The sequence below is a fragment of the Equus przewalskii genome, chromosome 11 (genome assembly GCF_037783145.1).
Source record: "Equus przewalskii isolate Varuska chromosome 11, EquPr2, whole genome shotgun sequence".
Lineage (NCBI taxonomy): Eukaryota > Metazoa > Chordata > Mammalia > Perissodactyla > Equidae > Equus > Equus przewalskii.
Window position 1 is genome coordinate 29342488 of NC_091841.1, and position 23707 is coordinate 29366194.

The following is a 23707-nucleotide window of genomic DNA, read 5'->3' on the forward strand; positions in this document are numbered from 1 at the left end:
TCTTCTCCCCAAAGCGCCCCCAAGTACATAGTTGTGTATTCTACTTGAGAGTCCCTCTGGTTGTGCTGTGTGGGATGCCGCCTCAGCATGGCCTGATGAGCGGTGCCAGGTCTGCGCCCAGGATCCGAACCAGCGAAACCCTGGGCTGCCGAAGCAGAGCGCACGAACTTAACCACTCAGCCACAGGACGGCCCCTCTCCCCTTTTCTCTCTCTTATTCTGTTGCTTTTTTATTTATTTAATTTATTATTTATTATTTATTTTTTTTTTGAGAAAGATTAGCTCTGAGTTAACCTCTGCTGCCAATCCTCCTGTTTTTTGCTGGAGAAGACTGGCCCTGAGCTACATCTGTGCCCATCTTCCTCTACTTTATATGTGGGACGCCTGCCACAGTGTGGCCTAACAAGCAGGGCGTAGGTCCACACCCGGGATCGTAAGTGGCAAACCCTGAGCTCCAAAGCGGAACACGTGAACTTAAATGCTGTGCCACTTGGCCGGCCCCATTTTCACCATTTTTAGGTGTACAACTCAGGGGCATTAAGTACATTCACAATATTGCGCAGCCATCACCACCATCCATCTCCAGAGCTTTTCCATCTTCCCGAACGGACCCTCTGTCCCCATTGAACAGTACCTGCGCGTTCCCCTCCCCCGGCCCCGGCCCCCGTGCCGTCCTGCTGTCTGTCTCCATGACTGATGGCTTTTCTAAGACTTTCACCCATCCTCCTCCTTTAGCACCCCCACACCCCACTTCCTGAGCACCCGGGGCCCCCAGTTCCTGAGCCTTTGGTGATTCTGTGGTCTGAGTCTGTTTAGTGGTCAGTCAACGGACTGAATGGTTTAATCAGCCATCTTTACCCAGAAGCACCTTTCTAATATTTAAGAATTCTTCTTTTTGCAGATACTTTGTAAAACCATCCAGTAGAACCATTTTTTTTTTTAAAGATTGGCACCTGGGCTAACAACTGTTGCCAATCTTTTTTTTTTTTTCCTGCTTTATCTCCCCAACCCCCCCGTACATAGTTGTATATCTTAGTTGCAGGTCCTTCTAGTTGTGGGATGTGGGATGCCACCTCAAGGTGGCCTGACGAGCGGTGCCATGTCCACGCCCAGGATCCGAACCCTCGGCCGCAGCAGCGGAGCACGCGAACTTAACCACTCGGCCACAGAGCCGGCCCCCTAGTAGAACCATTTTATAATTGCATTATGTCATCATTTAATGTTAATGTTTAAAGATAAAAGTAGGATACAAAACCATATATTCAATATACTCTAACTTTATATGCATAAAAAAGGTGGCCAGGCAGAAGGCCAAGGTGTAAGCATCTCTGACTTTTGGTATTTGGTGTGTTTTCTTGTTATTTCATTTGCACTTCCTTTTGCATTTTCAAGGTTTTCCACAACGGCGAGTGTTGGTTTTGTAGTCAGCACAGGACGATTCCCGCTGGCTGGTCTTCCAGATAGGCAGTAGAACGGGTCACTGCCAGGGAGAGGCCCGGGCCGGGTTGGGTCTGGGGTCCTCCACGCGCTTTCTCCACCTGGGGCCTTGTGTGGTCCTGGTGGACTGTGGGGCGAGTCTGGGTCTCACAGGCGTGGGAGGAGGTGGAGGTGGGCAGCCAGGAGCGGGTGATGGGCCAGCTTTGTTCTAGAAGGATTCCTCTGGTGACGGCCACGAGAAGGTGCCGGAGGTGGACAGGAATCGTGCAGCAAGGGCCGCGGGAAGGTGGAGCAGGAGGCTGGAGAGGTGAGCAGGCGAGCGGGGTGCGGGGGCACAGCTGTCGCGCATTCATCAGAACTGGATGCCGACCTACGGTGCGGGTGAGGGACCCGCAAGATTTCCATGTGTCTGGCTTGGGTGAGGAGTGACTTCACGGCTCAGGAAGTGCTGCCCACGTGTTCTTAATCACAGCTGTATTTCTCTCATTTCGGGTTCACACATGCTGCCCAGAAGTTCTGCACTCCCGGAAATGGATGAGGACGAGGCATTCTGAATTCGCCGGCTGTGTGCGCTGGGCTCAGGGGCATCTGCCGGCGATATGTTCTACTGAAGTCCCTTGGGGCCATCGCCGGGGCAGCGGGGGGCAGGGGACAGAAGCAGGAAAGGCTGCAGCTCCCCAGGGTAGGGGGGAGGAGTGGAGAGAGGTGGTGGCTGCCGTGGGTCTGGCCTCTAACAGATCGCTGGACGGGGTCCCAGCTCTTCCTCTCCCCGCCCCGGGGGCTGTCCCGTGTGGGTGTCCCTGGGAGCTTGTCCGCTGGACGTATTGGTGTCTATATCTGTGTGATGTGCTGTTAGATCATCTCGCCTGTTCTCGATGGCACCGTTCAGCTGCCGTATCCCCCCCCAGGCCAGCTCCCTCTGGATTTTGCTTTGTTAATTGAGATAAAATATATGTAATGTAAAATTAGCCATTTTAAAGTGGGCAATTCGGTGGCCTTCGTAACGTTGTAAAACTGTCATCTCTATCCAGTTCCAAAACATTTTCCTTACCCTAGAAGGAAACCCCGTGCCCATGAGCCGTCAGTCCCCTTCCACCCGCCCCAGCCCCTGGCAGCCACGAATCTGCTGTCTGTCTCGATGGATTTGCCTGTTCTGGACATTTCATAGAAATGGAATCTTACAACATGTGGCCTGTAGTGTCTGGCTTCTTTCACTGAGCAGAATGTTTTCACGTGCCAGGATTTCTTTCCTTTCTCTGGCTGAATACTATTTGATTGTATGGCTGTCCCATGTTTTGTTTATCCATTTGTAATCACCCATCGCGTTGGTGGATGTTTGGATTTTTCCCCTTTTTGGCTGTTGTGGGACTTTTTACCTGGACGTGTTTTCAGTTCTCTTGGGTATTTACCTGGGAGCGGATGTGCTGGGTCATGCGGTCATTCTGTGACCCCGGGACTTCTTGGAAAAAGTGGCATACGCCTTCCAGCCGCCCCCGGAGCCAGGCTCTTGGTGCCTCCCATCTCCTTGGGCCCTCACTCCCCTCTGTGAGGGAGGTGTGGTTGTCATCTCCATTTTTCAGGTGGGGAAACAGAGGCACAGGGCAGCAAGAAGACTTACCGGCCACCACTGGCCGGTCTGGCCTGGGCGCCTCGCTCGGTGGCTCCGTGGCTGCCTCCCTCGGGTGGAGGAGCTCCACTGGTGCTCGTGTGGGCCGGGCCGGGCCCCGCTCGGGGCTGCAAGAGCTGGCCGGCCGGCTGAGAGATACAGCAGAGAACTTGCTGACCGCTAAGACACAGGAAGGAGCCGTGAGGGAGGTGCCCTCAAGGGCCTGGGGCTGAGGAGGACACCACACCACGCGCTCCGGCTGCAGCACCGAGGGGGGCTCGGTAATGTTAAACCAGCTTAAACAGCTAGTTTAATTTTTGCAGACTACCCTCCGTATGCTTGCATAATTCAATACAGTTGCCATTAAGTTGCGTGTTGCTGTTTTTCACTTCATGTGTCATAAATATTTTCCCTTTTTTTCTTACATTTGTCACAACTGTCACTTTAAATGACCTCATAGCATTGCCTCCTGGGGCTCTCCGTAATTTAGTACACCATTTTCCTGATTTTTTTTTGAAAATTAGCCCAGAGCTAACTACTGCCAGTCCTCCTCTTTTTGCTGAGGAAGACTGGCCCTGAGCTAACATCCGTGCCCATCTTCCTCTACTTTCTATGTGGGATGCCTACCACAGCATGGCATGCCAAGCAGTGCCATGTCCACACCCGGGATCCGAACCGGCAAACCCCGGGCCACCGAGAAGCGGAACGTGCGCACTTAACCACTGCACCACCAGGTCGGTCCCTGATGTTTGTTATTTAGACCAGGGCTTGGCAAACTGCATCCCACAGGCCACATTGGGCCCATTGCCCTTTTTTGTGTGGCCTACAAGCTAATAGAGCGGTTTACATTTATAAATAGTTGAAGAAAAAAATCAAAAGGAGAATAATATTTTGTGACATGTGACAGTGGCATAAAATGCAAATTCCAGCATCCGTTAGTAAAGTTTTATTGGAACTTTACCGCTTCCTGTTGTCCATGGCTGACTTTGCCCTGAAACGGCAGAGTTGAGTGGCTGTGCGAGGACCATGTGGCCCACAGGGACTAAAACATTTCTCTTCAGTCCCTTGACAGTCAAAAGTTTGCCTACCCCGGATTAAGATTATTTACAGTTTTTTTGGTTATTCTTTATTGCTTCGAAATATTTTGTTAAGTCGCAGGTGTTACACTGGGCTCTGGGGTCCAGCGGGGCGTGGAGCGGGCAGAGCCTGTGGGGTTCCTGAGCTCTAGGGGCTGGCATATTCTGGAAGGGGTGTCGGGGGGGGGGTGGGAGAGGGACAGTGAAATAAGATAGTCTCAGAGAGTAGCCACGGGAAGGTCCTGGGGTCACCAAGGAGGTGACGGCCAGGGGGCAACATTAGAACTGAGATCAGAACGTGGAGCGGGAGCAGCTGTGCAAAGGGCATGAGCGAGGACGCTCTGGGCAACTGCCTGGAGCCAGGAACAAGATGGAGGCTGTCCCAGTGGAAGGCGAGTGTGAGTGGCAGTGACTGGAGGGGGGCAGGTGGGGCAGGACCTCAGCGGCCACGGGAGGGAGCTTGCACTTTACTGAGCCCTGCTGTGGGGGGTCCTGGACGGGCCCCCAGGGCTTGCAGAGAACGGATTGCAGGAGCAGAGGCAGAAGCGAGGAGAAGGCGAGGGGTCGAGGGAGAGATTGGATGGGTGCAGGATATATTTTGGGCTGGAACTTACCGGATTGCTGAAAGGATGTGGGGGATGCGGGCTTGAAGGGAGAGGTTAAGACACTTCTTTGGCTTGGGCAGCTGGGTGGCTGGGTTTACAGTCACGCATCACTTCATGATGGGGCTACGTTCTGAGAAATGTGTCGTTAGACGATTTTGCTGTCGTGTCAACGTCACAGAGTGAACTCACACAAACCTAGACGGTATAGCCTACCACTCACCTGGGCCGTGTGGCACTGATCTGATGGGACCACCATGGGACATGCGGTCTGTTGTTGACTGAAACGTCATTCAGTGATGCGTGGCTGTACCATTCCTAAGACAGAGCAGACTGGGAGAAGGATGGGGTTTTGGAGCCAGAGTCTGCACAAGACCGTGTGGACTCTGCCATTGACGTGCTGTTTGTGGAGCCTGTTAGACACCCAAGGGGAGATGTTAATAAGACAGGTTGATATGCGAGTTTGAAGCTCAAGAGGGTGGGGGGTGACGGGACAGAGTGCGGGAGGGAGATTCTACTGGCCGATAACGTATTTAAGGCCATGGGATGGAAGGGCTCATCCAGCACCTAGGAGGGCAAATCAGGATGTACTCTGATCACAGTTCCTTTCTTGTTCAACTCTTTGTTTTTCCTGGAGTTATCAATTGCCTTGTTTTTTCCATTTGCTCAATTTTCTATGTACTTTCACAAATTCATCCCCAAACACTCTCACTAAACTGAAAAACTTCTCTTCCTTGGTTTTTGCTGTTTCTTGGATTGATGGTGTGGGCTCCATGGCTGAAGATAACTTTGACCCCGACGTTGGAAGGCATCATGTTCTATCGCTCTGCTCGCTCCTTCTACCCTGTGGCCTGTTTTCTCGGAATTCCTTTTCTCCTTTTTGTTTTGGCACCTTGCCTTTCGTGTTTAAACTTTCCTTATGTATCTAGAGATCCTTAACTCTATTTTTATTTAAGGGGGCAGCACCAAGAGCTGACGGAAAGCTCTGTGTGGTGGGGAGGGGACCCTTGGTTTCATTGGGAAGAACTTACACAACTGTCTGTAAGTCTTGATTCTTGGGCAGCCCATGTTCCACAGTGCAGTAGACAGAATAACGGTCCCAGAAAGATGTTTGTGTGCTGATCTCCAGGACCTGTGACTAGGTGACCTTGCATGGCAAAAAGGACTTTGCTGATGCAATTATGTTAAGGATCTTGAGATGGGGAGATTATTCTGGATTATCTGGGAGGGCCCGATAAGTCCTTTAAAAGAGGGAGGCAGGCATGTGGGAGACAGAAAAGGTGATATGGTGATGGAAGCAGCAAGAGAGTGATTTGAAGAAGTTATGCTGCTAGCTTGGAAGATGGAGGAAGGGGCCACCAGCCAAGGAATGCAGATGCCTCTGGAAGCTGGAAAAAGTGAGGAAACGGATTCTGTCCTAGCCCCTCCAGAAGGAATGCAGCGCTGCTGGCCTGTTTTAGACTTCGGACCTCCTGAGCTGTCAGGTGATGAATGTGTGTTGTTTTAAGCCACTGAATTTGTAGTCATTTGTTACAGCAGCTACAGGAAACTGACACACCCAGTAGAGAATCCTCCAACCTTCTGCCCGGGGAACGGGGGGGGGGTCTCCCCGACCAGTGTGGACCTCTACTTCTTCTCCAGTTCTCAGAAGGAGCCTCATCCTGCTCTCAGTCGTGTCTGGTGTGCTGGATGCAGACCTGAGGTTTGCTGGTTTTAAGATGGATCTGTGCGTCCGTCTGGTGTTTACCAGTGCGACTTTGCGCTGGGCTCCAGATTTGCTGAAGAGTTCCAGGATGAAGGAGACTTGCCTTCCCCGCTCCGTGCTGACCCTCGAGAAGCAGAAGAGCATGTGGGTTGAGCTCTCAGACTCTGGAGCTGAATGCCAGGTCCCAAAGTCCACTCCCGCTGCCTCCTGGCGTTGTGACAAGCCACTCAGCCCTTCCTCACCTCTGCTGCCTCGTCTGTAGACAGAGGATGCTAAGAGGACCCCCTGCCAGTGCTGTTGGGGGGCTGGGTGGGTTCATGGCTGTACTGTGCCTGGAACGGCCCCTGGCCCCCAGTGAGGGCGACCTGCGTGCAAATCATGACGGGTTAACATGCACGCGGGTCCCAATGCGGTGGGGCCTTCGTCCAGCACACGGCCTCCCCCAATCATGCTGGCGCAGGGCGAGGGTGGTCGCAGGCGCCCCTGGTCTCTGAGGCCCAGGGTCCACCGGAGCCACGGTGGGGATGTGGCTGCTGGAAGCAGTTTGCATGAGGGGGCTCCCTCCTCAGTTTGGGTAAGGGCTCTAGGGGGAGGCCCCCCGCTACTTGCTCCCTTCTGCCCCAGTCAGGCCCAGCGCTTCTTCACCAGCACGGGACGCACAAGCCCTTGCAGAGAAATTCCCTTTTAGGGGGTGGAGGGCGGGGCTTGGGGCTGGGTCTGGCTGGGCGGGTCTATGTGGGGGCGGGTCTTGGGTGGGCAGGGCTTGCCTGGGCGGGGTCTTTTGGGGGCGGGGCCTAGGGGGGCGGGGTCTCGGGGCGGGGCTTGGGATCGGGGCGGGGCGGGGCGGGGCTGGGGCGCTGTCCAGTTGGTCTCCCTCTCCTGGTTCTCGCGTTTGGCGCAGGAGGAAAGGCGTGGCGCGGTGGAGAGGCAGCCTCGGGTGGCTGTTGCAGGGCTGGCCTCCCCGCCAGGGGTCACCGTGGTGGGGCGGCCATCCGCCTCTTTCGTGGAGCGAGAGATGCTGCATCTGGCTTGTACATCCCCATTTGCTAGAATCTCGGTTCTCTTAACTGGGCCTCCCTCCCCTCATCCCCTCTATCACTGCCTGAAAGGGAGAGAAGTTTGGGGAGGAAGGAAGGCTTGGTGAGGTGACAGCCGTTTCTCTTTCTCTCTCTGCGTTTCCTCTTTCGCGTGCTCCTGGCTCTCGCCCACCAAGGCTGCAGGCAGCCAGGTCTGGGAAAGGCACATGTTCCGCTTGGCAGAAGGGAGCCGAGGAGCCTCTGGGTGCAGGGGGCCTCGGCAGCAGAGCGGGCTGGAGCGGAGGCTGCCTGACCAGGACAGCGTCATCCTGGCTGCCCCTTGTCCCCCTGGCCTCCCCTGGTCTTCCTGGTTTCCCTTGGTCTCCCAGCCTTTGTCCTTTGTCATCCGGCCCCGCCTGCTCATCCTGACTGCCCTCTGTTTGCCGCCCCTTGTTGTCTCTGGCATGAGCCGGCCCTGGGCTCTCCAAGTCTGAAGTGGAGCTCCCGAGTCGAGGAGGGGTGCAGCCTTGCCACCGAAAATGAAGCATAGCGTGTGCAAGAGCCTGTAAGTCCTGGCCTTATTGGAGGTGAGAGCTTGTCCTCAGAGAGTCTGCAAGTCCTCTCAGGGGTTGACATCCTTTATCTGACCCTAGGTGGACCCAGGGGCAGGATGGCGGGGGCCTGGGATGGCTCAGGCAGGGCTGGCTGGGCCCACACCGCTCTAGTCCCAGGGTTCTACCTTCAAGATAACACTTTTCAGTGCCCAGTGAGGGCTGGATGCAGGACCTGCACGTCCCTTCTGTGTGACAGCCTGACAGAGGAAGGAAGTGATGTCCCCCATTTTACAGATGAGAAGACAGCTCAGAGAGGGCGCAAGATGGGCCAAGGGCGCCCAGGGAGGTAGTGGCGGAGCCAGGGCCCAAAGCCAGAGCCACTGCTTTCACCAATCACTGTGGCCCCTCAGAGGGCTGGGCCTTCCCACGGGCTCATCTGCACACTCCTCAGGACTGCCTCCTGGGTGACACGGGGAGTCAAGACACACAGACTCCCTCGCTGCAGTGATGGGCTTAATTTTCAAAGTTGCAGCTCGACCCAATTCTGAATTGTTTCCAAGTGATACATCTAACCAGTAAGGATACAGAAAGGTCGAAAGTCAAAGAGGCGAGAAGAGGCACCAGGCAAGTACCAACCAAAAGGAAGCTGGTGGTGCTGTGTTAATGTCAGACAAGATAGACAGTGACTAGGATTGATGAAGGTAACCTCATAATTTATCCCCAAAGCTGCAGTTCCCCAGCATTATAACACTCCTGAATCTGTATGCTCCTGATAACAAGGCCTCAAAACAGATAAAGCAAACGAGCAGCTCAGGCACGAGCTCTCTTGTTCATCCTGGAAGTCAGAGTCTGTCGATGGGCTGCAGGCTCTGCCATCAGCCTTGGATGGACAAGGTCGGAAAGAGTCAGGCTTTCCTCGCGGGAACTTTGCCCTTCAGAGGGGAGAGAAAAATCACAGATGCGTGAACCAGCTGCAGCCCAGGGGCCACCCCAGGGGAGGAGGGCGTGGGCCATGTGCTGTAGACACACTCACACCCACAGAGACACGCCAACAGCAGACACCCTCATCACTGTCTCTCATTCACACAGTCACACGTGTGCCCACGTGAGCACTAAGGCTCCCACCCACGTGCGGGGGAGGGCCCTCGCGGGGTGTGTCATTGGAGGGTGACCCTCCTGGAGAGGCGTGTGGACTTGAGCCACCTGGGTTACCGCACTGCCCCTCTGCTGTGGCTGCTGTCCCCTCCCTCGCCTGGCCGCCAGGTCTGCCTGCCCAGTGGGGCATTCCACACACAGGTCCTCAGCCCCTCTCTGCCCCAGGCATCGCCCTAGCCTGGAGTGCAGCAGTGACCAAACATGACCCCTGCCCTCGGGGTGAACGTGTAAACACGGGGCGTGGCTGACAGTGGTGAACACACTGGGGAAATGGAGCAGGGAGGGAAGATTAGGGGTGTGTGTGTGTGTGTTGTGTTATTTTATCTAAAGTGGTCAGGAAAGGCCTCCCCAGAGAGGTGACGTTTGAGCAGTGACCTGAAGGAAGTGAGGGAGAGCACTCTGCACACAGTGGGGGGAGGAGCATTTCAGGCAGAGGAAACAGCAAGTGCAAAGGCCCTGAGGTGAACGCTCAGTGGAAGGAGTGAGTGTGCAGGGAGGAGGGGAGCGGAGAGATGAAGGCAGAGAGGGGTGGTGGTGGGGGGGACCTCGCTGCCTGTGGACGTGACCATTGCCATCCAGGAGTCTATGTAGAAGGAGGGGAAGGGTCCCAAAGGGAAAGGTGATGAAGTCAGGACGCGTGTGCAAGTGCACTGTGAGCATCAAGCCCAGCACAAAGCAGCGTTACTCTTACTCAAGCACATGTTAAATGCCTGCTGTATGCATGGGCTGTGCAGGGTGCTGGGTGCCCACTGGGGTTAGGCTGTGGCTGGGCAGAGACTGGGAGGCACTGACCCAGTAGGGTGGCAGTCATTTGGGAGGCTGTGCCACCCCAGTGCCCTGTTCCTGGTCTGCAGGCCTCTGGATAAATGCGCTGGCACTGAGACCCATGGCCCTGGTGGATCACATGGCCCTGAATGCGCCCCCCCCCAACCCCCAGCCACCCTACACCCTGCCCGGGTCTCCTAGGAACACTGCTCAGATCAGAGCCTGTCTCCCAGCTGCACTCCGGTGCCCGCCCTGCACCCCGTGCCCGCTCTCGCTCTTCATCCACGCCTTCTCTTGCCCCCTGCCCACGGCCCACCACAGACCCAGCGCAGGCCCATCTGTGCTGCTCACATGGCTGTGCACAGGCTGCCCGGTCCCGACTTGTCACCCCCGCTGACCTTCAGCTGCTGCGTGTACAGTAAGGCCCGGAGGCCCTTAAATACGGAGCCATCTCTGTATTGGTTGATGACTGGCCCTTACCCTGACCCCCTGGTCGCCTCACCCCCACCCCCCAGTTGCCCTACTTCTTCAGCCTCTCCCCCAGGACCCCTGGAATTCCTCTCAATGATCAGCAACTGAAGGGCTGGCACCTGACAGTGGGGGCCCCGCACCTGCCCAACGTCATGGGCTGTCTGATTGTTCACTACCCGTGCCTGCTCTCACTTCTGGGACCTGGCCCACACCAGCTGTTTGCCAATTAAGTGACAACTGGATGCTCAGGATCAGGAAAGGGTGGAAGCCAGGCAGGGAGCAGTGGGCAGGGCTGCTCCGGGCAGGGATGCAGGAGGCCCTGCCTTCAGACCCCCACCTGGTTGGCGCCGCTGGAGGGCATCTCCTTTCCCTCCGGCTCGGGCTCCTCTTGCAGCGCCCTGCTGAGCACGGCGCTCAGCAGCTCCCGCAGGCTCTGGCTGCCCCGACTGCCTGCCAGGAAGTAGATGATGGGTTTGGCGTCACTCCTCAGGGACGAGAGGAGGCATTCGAAGCTGCTGAAGAGAGTCTTGGTCTGCTGGGGCGGGTGCAGCGGGTGGAGGATGAACCTGGAGACGCCGACAGTCAGTGCGCAGATGAGGAACACGAAGACCGAGGCCAGGAGGGCCACGTACAGCCGTGTGGGCTGCCACTGCCACGGCCGGGAGCTTTTCTGAAGCTGGATGAAGAGGACCACGCCGGACAGGACCATGATGGGCGTGAAGCCGACCAGTGTGAGGATGTGGAAGATGGTGTGCACCATGGAGCCCTGGCGCAGGTGGGGGTTCCCTGGCTCCTTGTGAAAGAACGAGGCCAGCATGGTCACCATGAGGGACAGCAGCCAGAGCCTGGCGCACTCCAGGCCCGACAGGCGTGTGCGCCGGTGGCTGTGGTACCAGGTGGGGAAGAGGATAGAGAGGCAGAGCTGGGCACTGGCAGCCGTCAGCAGGCTCAGGCCCGAGGTGTAGGCCAGGTACTTGACGCTTTTCACCGCCTGGTGGCCCAGGTGGTTCACTTGGGACCTGGCATCCAGAACAGTCAGTGTGGCTGAGCAAAGAAGGAACAGGAGGTCAGCCAGCGCCAGGTGGAGGATGTAGTCGCCCGGGGCGGCCCCTCTGCACTCGGAAGCCCAGCAGCCAGACCACCACGCCGTTGCCTGCCATGCCCGCCACGCAGGTGCACGTGACCAGGGCGGTGAGCACCTGCTGGGCCGTGTGGGTGGGCTCCTCCGCCGGGCCGGCTGCACCCGGGCCGCTGCTCCTGCAGCTGATGCCGTTGAGCAGGACGTCTGCCATCCCTGCCGATGGAAGCAGAGAGAAGTGAGGGCCACGCCAGAGCCCTCTGCCCGCAGAGCTGGGGCAGCCCAGGCCTCAGCGTTCCGCCCCTCTTCCATCACCTGTGTCCCCAAGGCAGCCCCTCAGGGCTCAAGCGCAGGCCAGAGGCAGAGGTGGGGGCCCTCAGGCACGACCCTGGAGTGGACGAAGGGGGAAGTGCAAGGAACTGATGCGTGTGGTTTGTCTTGGGCTGGGCTGAAAGCTGGCTGATGCCCTCTTGGAGTCTGCACCCAGCTCTTCCAATCACAAGGCGACGAAAAACAGCACCCTTGGGTCCCAGCAGCCCCTCCCCTCAGGATCCTTCCAGAGTTCCTGGCTCTGGGCTGGGAGGTGTAGGGTCCTCCTTGCTCCTTGTCTAGACCCTTCTCCCTGGCTTCCACTCTCATGTCCCCTGGGTATACCACCTGCCACTCCTTGGGGCTGTCACTGGCGTGCCAGGTCACCTCCCCTCCTGCCTCATTCAGGTTGTGTGCTCCCAGCTTCGGGGCAGGCCACGGCCCCTGTCCGTTGCTGGCCGTGAAGGTGGCCAAGAGCAGTGCAGGTCTCCCTGAGCAGCTGCCCCCTGCCCGGCCCCCGAGACTTGGCCGTCAGTGCCCACGCAGGCCTGGCCTCTGCCCTGCAGAGCGCTGGTCCCTCCGAGCCCCCGAGTGTCCGGCTCTGGGCCCCACAGTGCTCAGTGTGGATGGGCAGGGTGGCTGTACCTGACTGGTCACTACAATGTGCCCCTGGGGGACGTGGTCCCTGGGCCTAGCATCTTACACCCCATTGTGGCGAGGGTACAGTGTGACATGCTTGGCACAGTGCCGGATTGCAGAAACCCACAGTCATGACCCAGAGAGCTCCCTGACCGCTCCCAGGCACCTGAACACACCCTGGGGGCGGCATGGCCTCTCTGCGGTTACTGCTGGGCTTGCTCCCAGCCCGATCCCCAGCCAGCCTGGAGGACACTCTTCCCAGTGATCTCCCCCTGCTGCAGAGCTCACTATGGGCACAGTTCTGCACATGAGGAGGGGTCTCCACCAACATCTGCTGCCTGGATGGTGGCCGGCGACGTCCCCATCCCTGACATTTGCCCAGCACCCTGTTGGGCCAGAGCCTTTTCCACCCATGACCTCCTTTGCTCCTTTTGTGAACTACCTTCCTGGTCTGACCCCCTCACATGCCCCCGGGCACCCTGCACGGCTCAGGACGGAGACCCGGGGTGGGAAAGTCCAGGGTGCCTCGTGCTGGGCTGGGACCTGGGGTGGACTTGCCCTCCCGAGGCTAGGGGCTCCATGCACAGTTGCCCCACAGGCCTGTGTGCCCCCAAGCTCAGAGTCATCTCGCCCATTTCCCAGGCCTTACTGCATCCTCGGGGTCTCCTGAGGATTGAGTCATGCGTCCCAGGCCTTGGGTGCAACCCCCGCTCGCGGGAGGCCCCGGCTAATGGCAGCTCCTACTTTATTTCATAAATATCACTTCTTTCTGGACTAACGATGTAATTTGACTGTATCGCTTATTACTGATATTCATGCTACCGATTATGTTTGTTATTGACCCCGTCGCCGAGGGCCTCCTCTGTGCGAGGCCTGAGGGGCTACGGGGCAGAGGACCACTCCCCGGCCCCGGGGCTTCACACATCTCCGGGGCAGGTTGGAGAATCTGCTCTGGGCTGGGAGGCTGCGGGAGGACCCCAAGGCCATGTGCCTCAACTGCTCCTTATGCCAGGAGGCCCTGTGGCCCGCCCCCCCCCCCCCCCCCCGCCATTGCATTTCTCGTGTAGATGAGCATGTGTAGATGAGCATGGAGGACACTGGAGGGATCTGACCTCTGAAGGCCAGGCAGGCATTAAGGAGCCCTTAGAATAGCTCTGAAAACAGGGATGGCCCCGGGCGTGCAGCTTGCTGCTGGAGGAGTCCCTTTGGAGCAGTGTTGCCCCCTTTGCTGTCTCAAGGCCCGTCCCCCGCTCCGAGCCCACCATTCACCTCAGAGGCCTCAGAGGCCAGCACGTGTGCCCCACCCGTCCCAGCGCCCACTTCTCGTGTGAAGACCCTGGAGTCGTGACTTCCTTTGCCCCTGGGAGGCCCCCCGATGTTTGCTGAGAGGGCCGTGTGGGTCCTCCATGCCCTGGTCGTCAGGAGGGGCAGGGACATCAGGGGATGGGGGGCCAGCGGGCCCCAGCTCCCCGAGAGTGCTTCCCGGCCCCGCCCTGTGCCCTGTGCTTGCCCCTGCGTTTATGAACACAGACAATAGCACAGCGAAGTGCCCCAGGAAGGGGCGGGTCACCTCCGAGGTTCAAGGCCCCTTGGACCCCGCGGGAGGGAGGACTCCCCCCCAACCTGCTGGCTGGTTTCTCCCCTGTCTTTCCCACAAAAGTGGAGACTTAGAACATTCCAGGCCTTGGGTCCAGACCCTTGGCCACGGAAGGTAAGGATGCGCAGGAGAAGCCGCCTTACTGATGGCGGGCGTCGTCTGACCTTGCAGGCCCCACACGGCGGGCGGCATCATCTGCAACTACGGATGAAACCTGGGACCAGAGAGGACGGAGGAGGGGTACCGCTCAGCCCCAGGGCCCCCTCTCTCACTCGGGCCTGAAGCTGCGGTCTTCTCACCTGGCCTGCCCACATGCCGTCCCCTCCTGGAGAAGGTCCTTGGTGTCCTTGGGGTCCTCAGCAGCACCGGGGTCCACGGCCCCTGAGCGGCTCCTGCTGCAGGCGCGGTGTGCTTGCGCTGTCTTCTGCAGCTCTCTGACCTCAGGGGAGGCCTGTCCTGGGATCTGGGCAGGACGCTGACTCCTCTGAGAAGTGGGAGAGGCACCCAACCCAGCTCCAGGAAGCACAGCCCTCGGGGACCCAGGAGGCCCCAGTGAGGCAGCTGCATTAGCCTCTCCCGCAGGAGCCGAGCCCGCTGTGGGCTAATGGGCCTGCCTTGGAAGCCCTCCCAGCTCCCGGGCCCTGAGGGACGGCTGGGGGCCTGCGGTGGAAGGGGGGAGGGCAGCCAGAGTAGTACCTGTGTCTACACTTCACCCCAGAGAGAGCTGGTCCAGGGCACAGGGGCCACCAGGGCCGTGGGAGGTCCCCAGCTGGGACCTCCGAGAGCCCACAGAGGGGCTGGTGCCTCCAGGAGCCGGGAGGCCACGAGGCTCACACTGCAGCGCCAGCAGGAGCAGAATGTCTGGTATGTGGAAACTTCTGGTTCTCTGAAGCTACTCCCAGTAGGGACCGGAAAGACAGAACTCTGGACCGGGAATCCCAAGACATATTGAGCCCTAAGTCAGCTAATGCCGTCAGGTCCCTCTTGCCACCTTGGTTTGTCCCTTTATGTGTCACAGCAAGTTTCCACGGAGACTTCGAGAGATGAGATGATGCCCCAGAGAGTGGGATGCGGGACAGGAAGAGGCAGATGAGCTGAGGGTCTGGGCTGGGAGCCTGGGGGAGGGTGGGGAGGAGGGTTTCTCTGGAGAACTGCTCAGAGGCGGTGACCTCTCCCCTGGGAGGCACCAAGGCTGGCGCTGCTCCCGAGGGGGCCCGCCGCGTGGGGAGTGGGGTGCCTCTCAGGACGGCACTCGGGACCGTTTCCCCGAGGACCAGACGTGGGCCCCGCGGGCACAGCAACGCCCTGGCAGTCGTCGTAGCTGACGGAGCCAGCCCCCCAGCTCAACACTCACCCCAGGGTGCCCTTGGCAAATCCCTAACGCTCTCTGCCTCAGTTTCCCCGTTGTTGGCATGCGCCTGCCTCACAGGGCTGTTGTGACTGAAGGCATTGGCATGCACGCTTGGCCTCAAACTCCAACATGCTGTCACTGCCGAGCTGATGGGCCAACCATCACAGCTCCTAGAGCTGCCTCTCACGGGAGCTCAGGGGAATGTCCGAGGGAGGAAGTCAGCGCGAACGCGCATCAGGCCCAGCGAGAGTGGGTCCATGGCGACAGGGCCAATCCAGCAAGAACTTTCCGGAACGCCCCTCCTCCCACTGCTCTGAAACGAGAATCACCATAAAGGAGGAGGGGAGGCCCACAGCCCGAGAGGGTTCCACACCCGAGTCCACGAGTGCCCCCAGGTCTACGATGCAGGATTTGGGGTGTTGTTTCTGAATCAGGACTTGGTCATTCTGACCAGGGGAATCACGGGGCCTGCCCAAGTGTTCACCCCCGGGGGGAGGAACTGACCCCTCCAAGTCAACTTTAAAGAGCCATAGGAGAAGAAGATGGTGCCTGTGACCACACCCAGTGCATCCTGCTTGTCACTAATGAGGCCAGAAGCCCCCGTGGGCCTCTTTAACCTGAGAACGGCGACTGTCACACAGATATGAGTGAAGGGATTTTGACCTCCTTTGACTTGTAACAGGGTGGTTGAAAAACCTTCCTAAAGGGACTGAGTCTTCCTTGCTGCTTCAGCAAGAAATGGGGAGTCCGGGATGTCACCGAGTCTTCTCCGGGACGGAGGTTCACTCATGCATGCATTCAGCGGACATTTATGAGGCACCACCTGTAAGCCAGTTCTGGGGCTGGAACGCAGCCGGGGACAAGCTCCGGGTGATAAACGAGCAGACGAAGAAGCAGGAAGACACAGAGTGTGGCCGGGGGATACCGGAGAGGGAGGGGCGGGGTGCCCTCGGAGGCGCAAATTCCAAGCTGGGGTCTTAGTGGTGCGATGGCGCCAATTATTGGGGAGAAGGGGGTTCAGGCAGAGATAACAGTGAGCGCTCAGTCAGAAATGCGCTGGGCTGTGTGAGCAGCAGGAGGATGGACCGTAGTGGGGGAGACAGAGGAGGATAAGACAATAAAGGTGCTGGGAGGAGTCGTGTGGGCCCTCGGGAGGCAGGAGCCGGGCTGTATTCCAGGTGAGGGGACAGGGCCTCCCTCTCTGGTGTCCCCTACCCTCTAGAATCAGGGCGGGCTTCCTGAGCATGCAGCCAGTCTATTCACGCAGGGCGCCATGCTCAGAAAGGAACCAGGTGTGTTTTCGTAAAAAACTGAGCTATAATTCGCATACCATAAAATTCACCCTTCGAGGCATACAACTCAGCAGTTTTTAGTCAATTCGCACAGCTGTGCAATCGTTGCCATCTAATTTCAGAGCATTTTCCCCACCCCAGAAAGACACCCCCACCCAAGAACACAATCGCCCCCCCAGCTCCGCTTTCTGTCTCAGTGGAGTTGCCTGTTCTGGGCATTTCATAGTCATACAATCATAACCCATGTTGCCTTCTGTGTCTCTCCTCGTTCCCTGAGCATCATGTCTTCAAGGGTCATCTACACTGGAGCTTTATCAGAGCTTCATTCTTTTTTATGGCTGAGTAATATTCCATTGCATGGACGAGCCCCAATTTATCCCTTCATCTATGGATGGACGTTTGAGTCGTTTCTACTGTTTGGCTGTGATGAATGTGCATTGTGCATTTATGAGTGGCGAATGTGAGTTGCGGCATTTAGGAACATGAATCATGCAGCTGTGAGCATCATGGACATGTTTTTGTGTGGACACGTGTTCTCAGTTCTCTGGGGTGGGAGGTGAATGCGGAGCTGACCCTGGCGAAGGTGAAACCCCTCTTGTCGTCCCTCTCGTGTTTTTATGTCCCCTCTGCCTGACCCCGAAGCCCACCAGAGAACCTTCTCTCGTCTCCCTCTGAGAAGTGGGAAGGGAGCTTGAGCTATAAATGGGGGATGGCGCCCGGGACGCCTCCCTGGTGCATGGGCTCCCCCACTAGGGGCTGACGGATCTGCCCGCCACGTCCCTCCTGGGACACCTGCCAGGGCAGCGTGATGGGGGAGTGGGCTCAGAGGCCGAGAGGAGTGAGCTGGGGACAACTTCCCAATGCCTGGCTTTCCCCAGAAGCTGTCCACGGAGAGCCAACTTCTCCACACGCAGGAGCCATCCTCCCAGGGGGCATCCGCTGGAGATGGTGCAGGGCGTCTGCATACGGATGGCCCAGGGCCCCACTCAGGAGCCACCAGGATGCGCTCTGGGTGCTGACGGCTAGTAGGTGGCTCCTGGGCCAGGGGACAGTGGTGCCCCTCGGGCACAGGCTCTCATCTCTGCATGTCCTCCCACCAACCAGGCCCCTCGAATGGCTCGCTCTCATGCATCCAGGCCACCCCCTGGACTACCATCTACTCTCTTTCCTTTCTCGTGTTTCATTTTCATGATGAAGACCTAAAACCATACACAGCAGTAGAGAGAAGACTGCGACAAACCTTCTGTTCCCGGCTCCCGGCTTCAACGGTTGTCAGCACTCTGCTGTTCTTCTTTAATCTCTCCCCCTTTTTCTTTCCTTCTGGAATGTTCTAATGCAAATCTCAGATACTCTATCATTTCACTCCTAAACATGAAGACTGATCTTTTTTTCTGCACCGCCCAATGCCGTTATTGCACCCAGCAGCACGAGCGCTAACGCCTTCTGAGATCCAGCATCCTGCTTCTCGCTGGTCCCCTTGCCCCGAGGATGGAACCGGGACCCCAGCGAGGCCCGCCCCCCCCTTCTCCTGCCAGCTGCTCTCACCCTGCTCTGGACCGAGTGGTTTCAGCAGCCTCTGCCCATCCTCGCCTCCACCCATTATTTCATTAGGGGCTGCAGAGGGACGGCGTCCTCGTTCAGCCACTCCCTCTGCAGCCATTAGCTCTGCTTCCCGGGAAGCAAGAACTTCCCCATCGCCTGAAATATGGTCCTTCCAGGAAAGCAGGTGTACATGCTCGTTCTTTCCCTCTCCTCATCGCTTTTCAGATGAATGAGTTGTCACACCAACCTCCAGATGTGTCCGCGGAGGCCCACAGGAGGGGTTTCATTACCGACTCAGGAATTTGCCCATCTTTGATGAGTTTCGTTTGATGCTTTGATGGGCCAGTGGGAACCTCCCCAGACATTCCTAACAGTCTCTCGTGTATGGCATGAATTTTAGGTACTGAATTTGGGGGACTTGAAAAATGTTTTCTTTTTTAATCTAAAAGGTCCCCATCTTATGAATCAAAAGCTTTGGTTTTCAAAGCTATTGTCTTTGCTACAAGAGCCGACTTTAAAATGAACAAAGAATTGCTCTCTTTGCTCTTCGGGTCCCTCCCTTGAGCACAGAGTGCCAGGCCGGGGTCCCCAGGGGGCCTCAGAAAGTGCAAGGGCGGAGACATTTCAAACCATCAGATGGCACGGTGGTCCAATTGTCATCCTCCTGGGCCTAGTGGTCCCTGTGATGGGTGACGAGCCTCAGTGGGCTCCAGGGGTCATTCCTGGTGGTGGACCCTCCTGGAGCTGGAGCCCCCATGCTGGTCCCGGATGCCGGTCATCACGGTGTGGAGTGGGGGGCGGTGGGGGTCGGGGTCGGCCCGTGCAGAGCTGCGAATGAAAGGAATGAGCCAGTGGGCCTTGAAGGCTGGAAGAGCCTGGCTGGCTGGGTTTCCCAGAGCCCCCACGAGCCACCGTGTCACCTGGCACTAAATACAGCATTGCTCCAGTTGACAGGAGAGTGCAGAGAGCGATGGGGAAAGCCCGGGACCCCGCAGCCAGGCCGCCTGGGTTTGTACCCAGCTCTGCCCCTTAACTGGGTGTCCCCGTGGGAACTCACGAATCCTCTCCTGCCTCAGTTTCCTCCTTGGTAACACGGGACAGTAAGAGTTGCTACTCAGGGGGCTAAGGAGGGGGATTCGATTTGTGGACCAAGCTCAGGGACGGTGCCCGGCAACAGCCCCTGGGTGTCAGTTATTATCGCTCGCATGGCTTATTCCCCGTAACCCTCGGAGCCGCCCTGCCAGCTAGATGCTGGCCTTGCTCTCATTTGACAGGGGAGTAAACGGAAGATTAATTCGGGCTCAAGTAGCTGGCCCAGACCCAGAACGACAGGCGGCCGTGCCACAGCTCAGCCTGTGGTCGGGGTCCCCCCTGCCCTGCCCAACCGCCCCCTGCCCAGGCCACCACCCCCAGGATGGGGTGGGATCCCCATGTCCTGGCTGCTCCTCCTCCGGGAGCCAGGCCTCTCACTGGCCTGGGGAGCGCTCCTCCCTCCTGTCCTCTTTCTAGGGTCTTTGCAGGGGAACCGGGCCACCCCGAGAGGCTGTGGAACGGAGCAATTTTGGCTGAAGCTGCAGAGCTGAGGGCAGGAGGCAATGAAGCGTCCTTGTGCTCCGGGGCATCCGAGAAGTGGCCAGACCCTTCCTTCCACGTCGCTCCACCGGGGCCCCCTCCCGACGATCAGCAGAAGGCAGAGGTGGTCCACAGCTGGGTGGGTCCTCAAGGTGAAGGCGGCCGTGGACCCACAGAGCCGGCCCTGACCACGATCTGGATTCGGCCCCCTGTCCCACCCAGCAAGCCTACAGTCCCCGGTCAGCTCTCTCCCACGTGCTGCCCAAAGGGCTGTTAACACCATCTCCTGTTTCAAACCCCCACCACCCCACCCATCTCCTGACGACACAGTTACCTCCGAGAAATGTCACCGAAGAGATGAAATGACAGAAGTGCGCCAGAACCTCTTCCCACCTGAAGTCTGCTTATGTCCTGCACCTGGAGCCCTGAGCCAGGGCTGGACCGACCTCTACCGACCCCGCCCGCCCTCGAGCAGTGGCCCATCCCCCACCCCACTCAAGGAGGTGATCCTGCCATCAGCACCCCCACCCCAGGACCCCATTCTCCTGTAATGCATCATCCCCAGCAGAACGCAGCCTGCAGTGATGGTGAGGGAACAAGTCCTCGCTGGAGCCCTGCCCTTCACTCACCTGCCGCCACTGCCTCATTTTCCTTCCAGCTCTCCCAGCAAACTCCTTGAAAGCTTTCTCCATGCTTCCCGTCTCCATCTCCCATCTCTATCTCCCATCTCCATCTCCCATCTCCCATCTCCATCTCCCGTCTCCATCTCCCATCTCCATCTCCTGTCTCCACGCTCCCTATCTCCATCTCCCACCTCCATCACCATGCTCCCTGTCTCCATCTCCCATCACCATGCTCCCTGTCTCCATCTCCCATCTCCATCTCCCACTTCCATCTCCCTTCTCCATCTCCCATCTCCATGTTCCCTGTCTCCATCTCCCATCTCCATCTCCCACCTCCATCTCCCATCTCCATCTCCCATCTCCATCTTCCATCTCCATGTTCCCTGTCTCGATCTCCCATCTCCATGCTCCCTGTCTCCATCTCCCATCTCCATGTTCCCTGTCTCCATCTCCCATCTCCATGCTCCCCGTCTCCATCTCCCATCTCCATGTTCCCCGTCTCCATCTCCCATCTCCATCTCCCACTGCCATGCTCCCCATCTCCATGCTCCCCGTCTCCATCTCCCATCTCCATGTTCCCTGTCTCCATCTCCCATCTCCATGCTTCCCATCTCCATCTCCCATCTCCATCTCCCACTGCCATGCTCCCCATCTCCATGCTCCCCGTCTCCATCTCCCATCTCCATCTCCTGTCTCCATCTCCCATCTCCATCTCCTTTCCACTGCTGCCTCCTTTGAAAACCACTGCCAAACAACAAGTAGAATAAAAAAGAGATGTAAGTGGGTGAGTTTCCTTTGGCTGCCATAACAAATGCTCACAGACGGGGTGATGACACAACAGAAATTGATTCTCTTACAGTTCTGGAAGCTACAAGCCCCAAATCAACAGGTGGCAGGGCCGTGCTCCCTCCCAGGGCTCTAGGGGAGGATACTTCCTGCCTCTTCCAGCTCTGGGGGCTCCAGGCTCCCTTGGCTTGTGGTCACATCACTTCAATCTCTGCCTCTGTCGACACATGGGCTCTTCTTCTCTTCCCCGTGTCTCTCTCCTGTGTGTCTCTTATGAAGACACTCATCCCTGGGTTTAGGGCCCACCTGGAGAATCCAGGATGATCTCCTCTCGAGATCCTTCACTTGATTACATCTGCAGAGATCCTTTCTCCAAATAAGGTCACATCCACATGTACCAGGGGTGAGGACATGGACGTATCTTTTGGGGGCCACCATTCGACATGCTGGTAGCATGCTTACCCTCAGACCTAGAGTTAGCCTGAAACTTAGTTGACAAAGGAAGTCAAAGATGAGGGACGAGGAGAAACAGATTCCTGATCGCCCCAAGATCCAGCTATGCCTGAAGCAAGACCTTGCTCTGCGTATTTTGATTGGGCACCAACAAACCTCGGGAAGAAGTGTGCCGGATCTAGTTTGTGTGGTTTCTGTCACTCGCAACCTGCACATTCCTAGCTGATGTGGGAACTGCTCCCTGGGAGTGGCTGCTGCAAATAACAACCTAACGTGTGGGGCTGGTGGGGTCTGCGTGGGGCTGGTGGCCAGTAAGCTTTCCCCAGGGCCCAGCTGGACATCAGAGATCTTTGCCACAAGGCGGAAAGTCGTTGTGCAAATTCTACTTGCGTAAACTCTGTTTGAGTGTTTTGATCCTACTGTGTTTACTGGGGAAGGAGGCTATACGAGTTTTTTCAGCTGCTGCAACAAACAGCATAGACCAGGACAGCTTAAACAACAGAGAGTTACTGTCTCCCGGTCCTGCAGGCTGGACGGCTGAGACCCAGGTGTGGGCAGGGCTGGTTCCCCCTGAGGCCTCTCTCCTTGGCGTGTAGACAGCTGTCTCCTCCCCGTGTCCTCACATGGTCGTCCCTCTGTGCGTGAGTGTGTCCTCATCTCCTCTTCTTATAAGGACCCCTGTCACATCGGATGAGGGCCCACCCCAGTGCCCTCATTTTAACTTAATCATCTCCTCAAAGGCCCTCTCTCAAAATATCGTCACATTCTGAGGTCCCGGGGGATGGGGCTTCAATATAGGAATTTTGGGGGACACAATTCAGCCCGGAGAAGAACGGGTAGGAAAAGGTCAGGATTTCAGAGGCTGCTGGGGTCTTCAAGAAGGTCCCACAAGAGCGAAACCAGCATCCTGGAAGCTGAGTTACGCGAAAATAGGAGCAATAAAGCTGTGTGGAGAGAGGTCCTTTCTGCCAGGGGTTAACAATCCAAGGGGGGTGAGAGTCAAGGACCTGAGCCCTAGGGAGCCATGAGTCCCTTACTTCAAGGCAGGGATCCTGCCAACCGACCTGGGAATGTCCCCCCAGTGCACACTGACCACTTGAGAAGCTGGGTGTTATCCCAGCTGCCATCTCCTCCCTCGGCTGTGACCGCAGGACGGGGCAGACCAGGTGGGCCATGTGGGAGAAAAGGGAATCGAGACCCAAAGGAAGATACTGATGCCGGCCCTGATATTGGTTTCCCTACATTAAACCCAGCATATGTGGGGTTACAACCAAAGCACTCATTCCCTGCTTACTCCCTGGCTTCCTGGTTCCAGAATCCACCATTCTCCATGGAGACAGACACCGCCAAGGACAAGCACCTGGATTTGTTATCTCCTCCCTGCAAACAGATACAGATTGGTGGGAAAGCTGCTGACCAGCAAGGTCACCGGCTCCCTCCTCTCTGCAAGTGTCTCAAGGCCAAACACAGGCTGGTGGGAAAGCTCCGACCAGCAAGGCCATGTGCTCCCCCTCCCCTACCTAAACTCCAGATAAAATCCTTCCTTTTAGCTTTTTGGGGAGTTTGGGATTTCAGCATTAGCGGCCCTCTCTCCTTTCTCAGTGCTGTGCAATAATAAAATTCCTACTTTCTTCCACTACACCCAGTGTCAGAGATTGGCTTGCTGCATGACAGACAAGTGAACTCACTTCAGGTTTGATATCAATACCAATTCATTAATAAGAATTAGTGAATTTTATTATTGAGCAACCACTCCCACCCCCCCAGGGACAAACTTTGTGGGGTCCAAAGCTTATCTTTTTTTTATTTATTTTTTATTTTTTCTCCCCAAAGCCCCCAAGTACATAGTTGTATATTCTTCGTTGTGGGTCCTTCTAGTTGTGGCATGTGGGATGCTGCCTCAGCGTGGTTTGATGAGCAGTGCCATATCCGCGCCCAGGATTCAAACCAACGAAACACTGGGCCGCCTGCAGCGGAGCGCGCGAACTTAACCACTCGGCCACGGGGCCAGCCCCCCAAAGCTTAACAACAAGAGGGGGTGCCCTTCAAGAAAAAGAATGCAAAATTATAAATACAAAG

The 23707-nt window shown here is 57.2% G+C and overlaps 1 protein-coding gene across 1 annotated transcript; it reads right to left on the reverse strand.

Moving 5' to 3' along the window:
- Window positions 1-8018: 8018 nt before the first annotated feature.
- LOC103551287 (mas-related G-protein coupled receptor member D-like) lies at window positions 8019-14538 on the reverse strand. Its single transcript, XM_008520735.2, has 3 exons — window positions 14309-14538; window positions 10724-11680; window positions 8019-8927 (listed from the first exon to the last, which is right to left on the reverse strand). The coding sequence occupies exons 1-3, from the start codon at window positions 14321-14323 to the stop codon at window positions 8901-8903; spliced, it is 999 nt and encodes a 332-aa protein (XP_008518957.2). The 5' UTR covers window positions 14324-14538; the 3' UTR covers window positions 8019-8900.
- Window positions 14539-23707: the final 9169 nt, after the last annotated feature.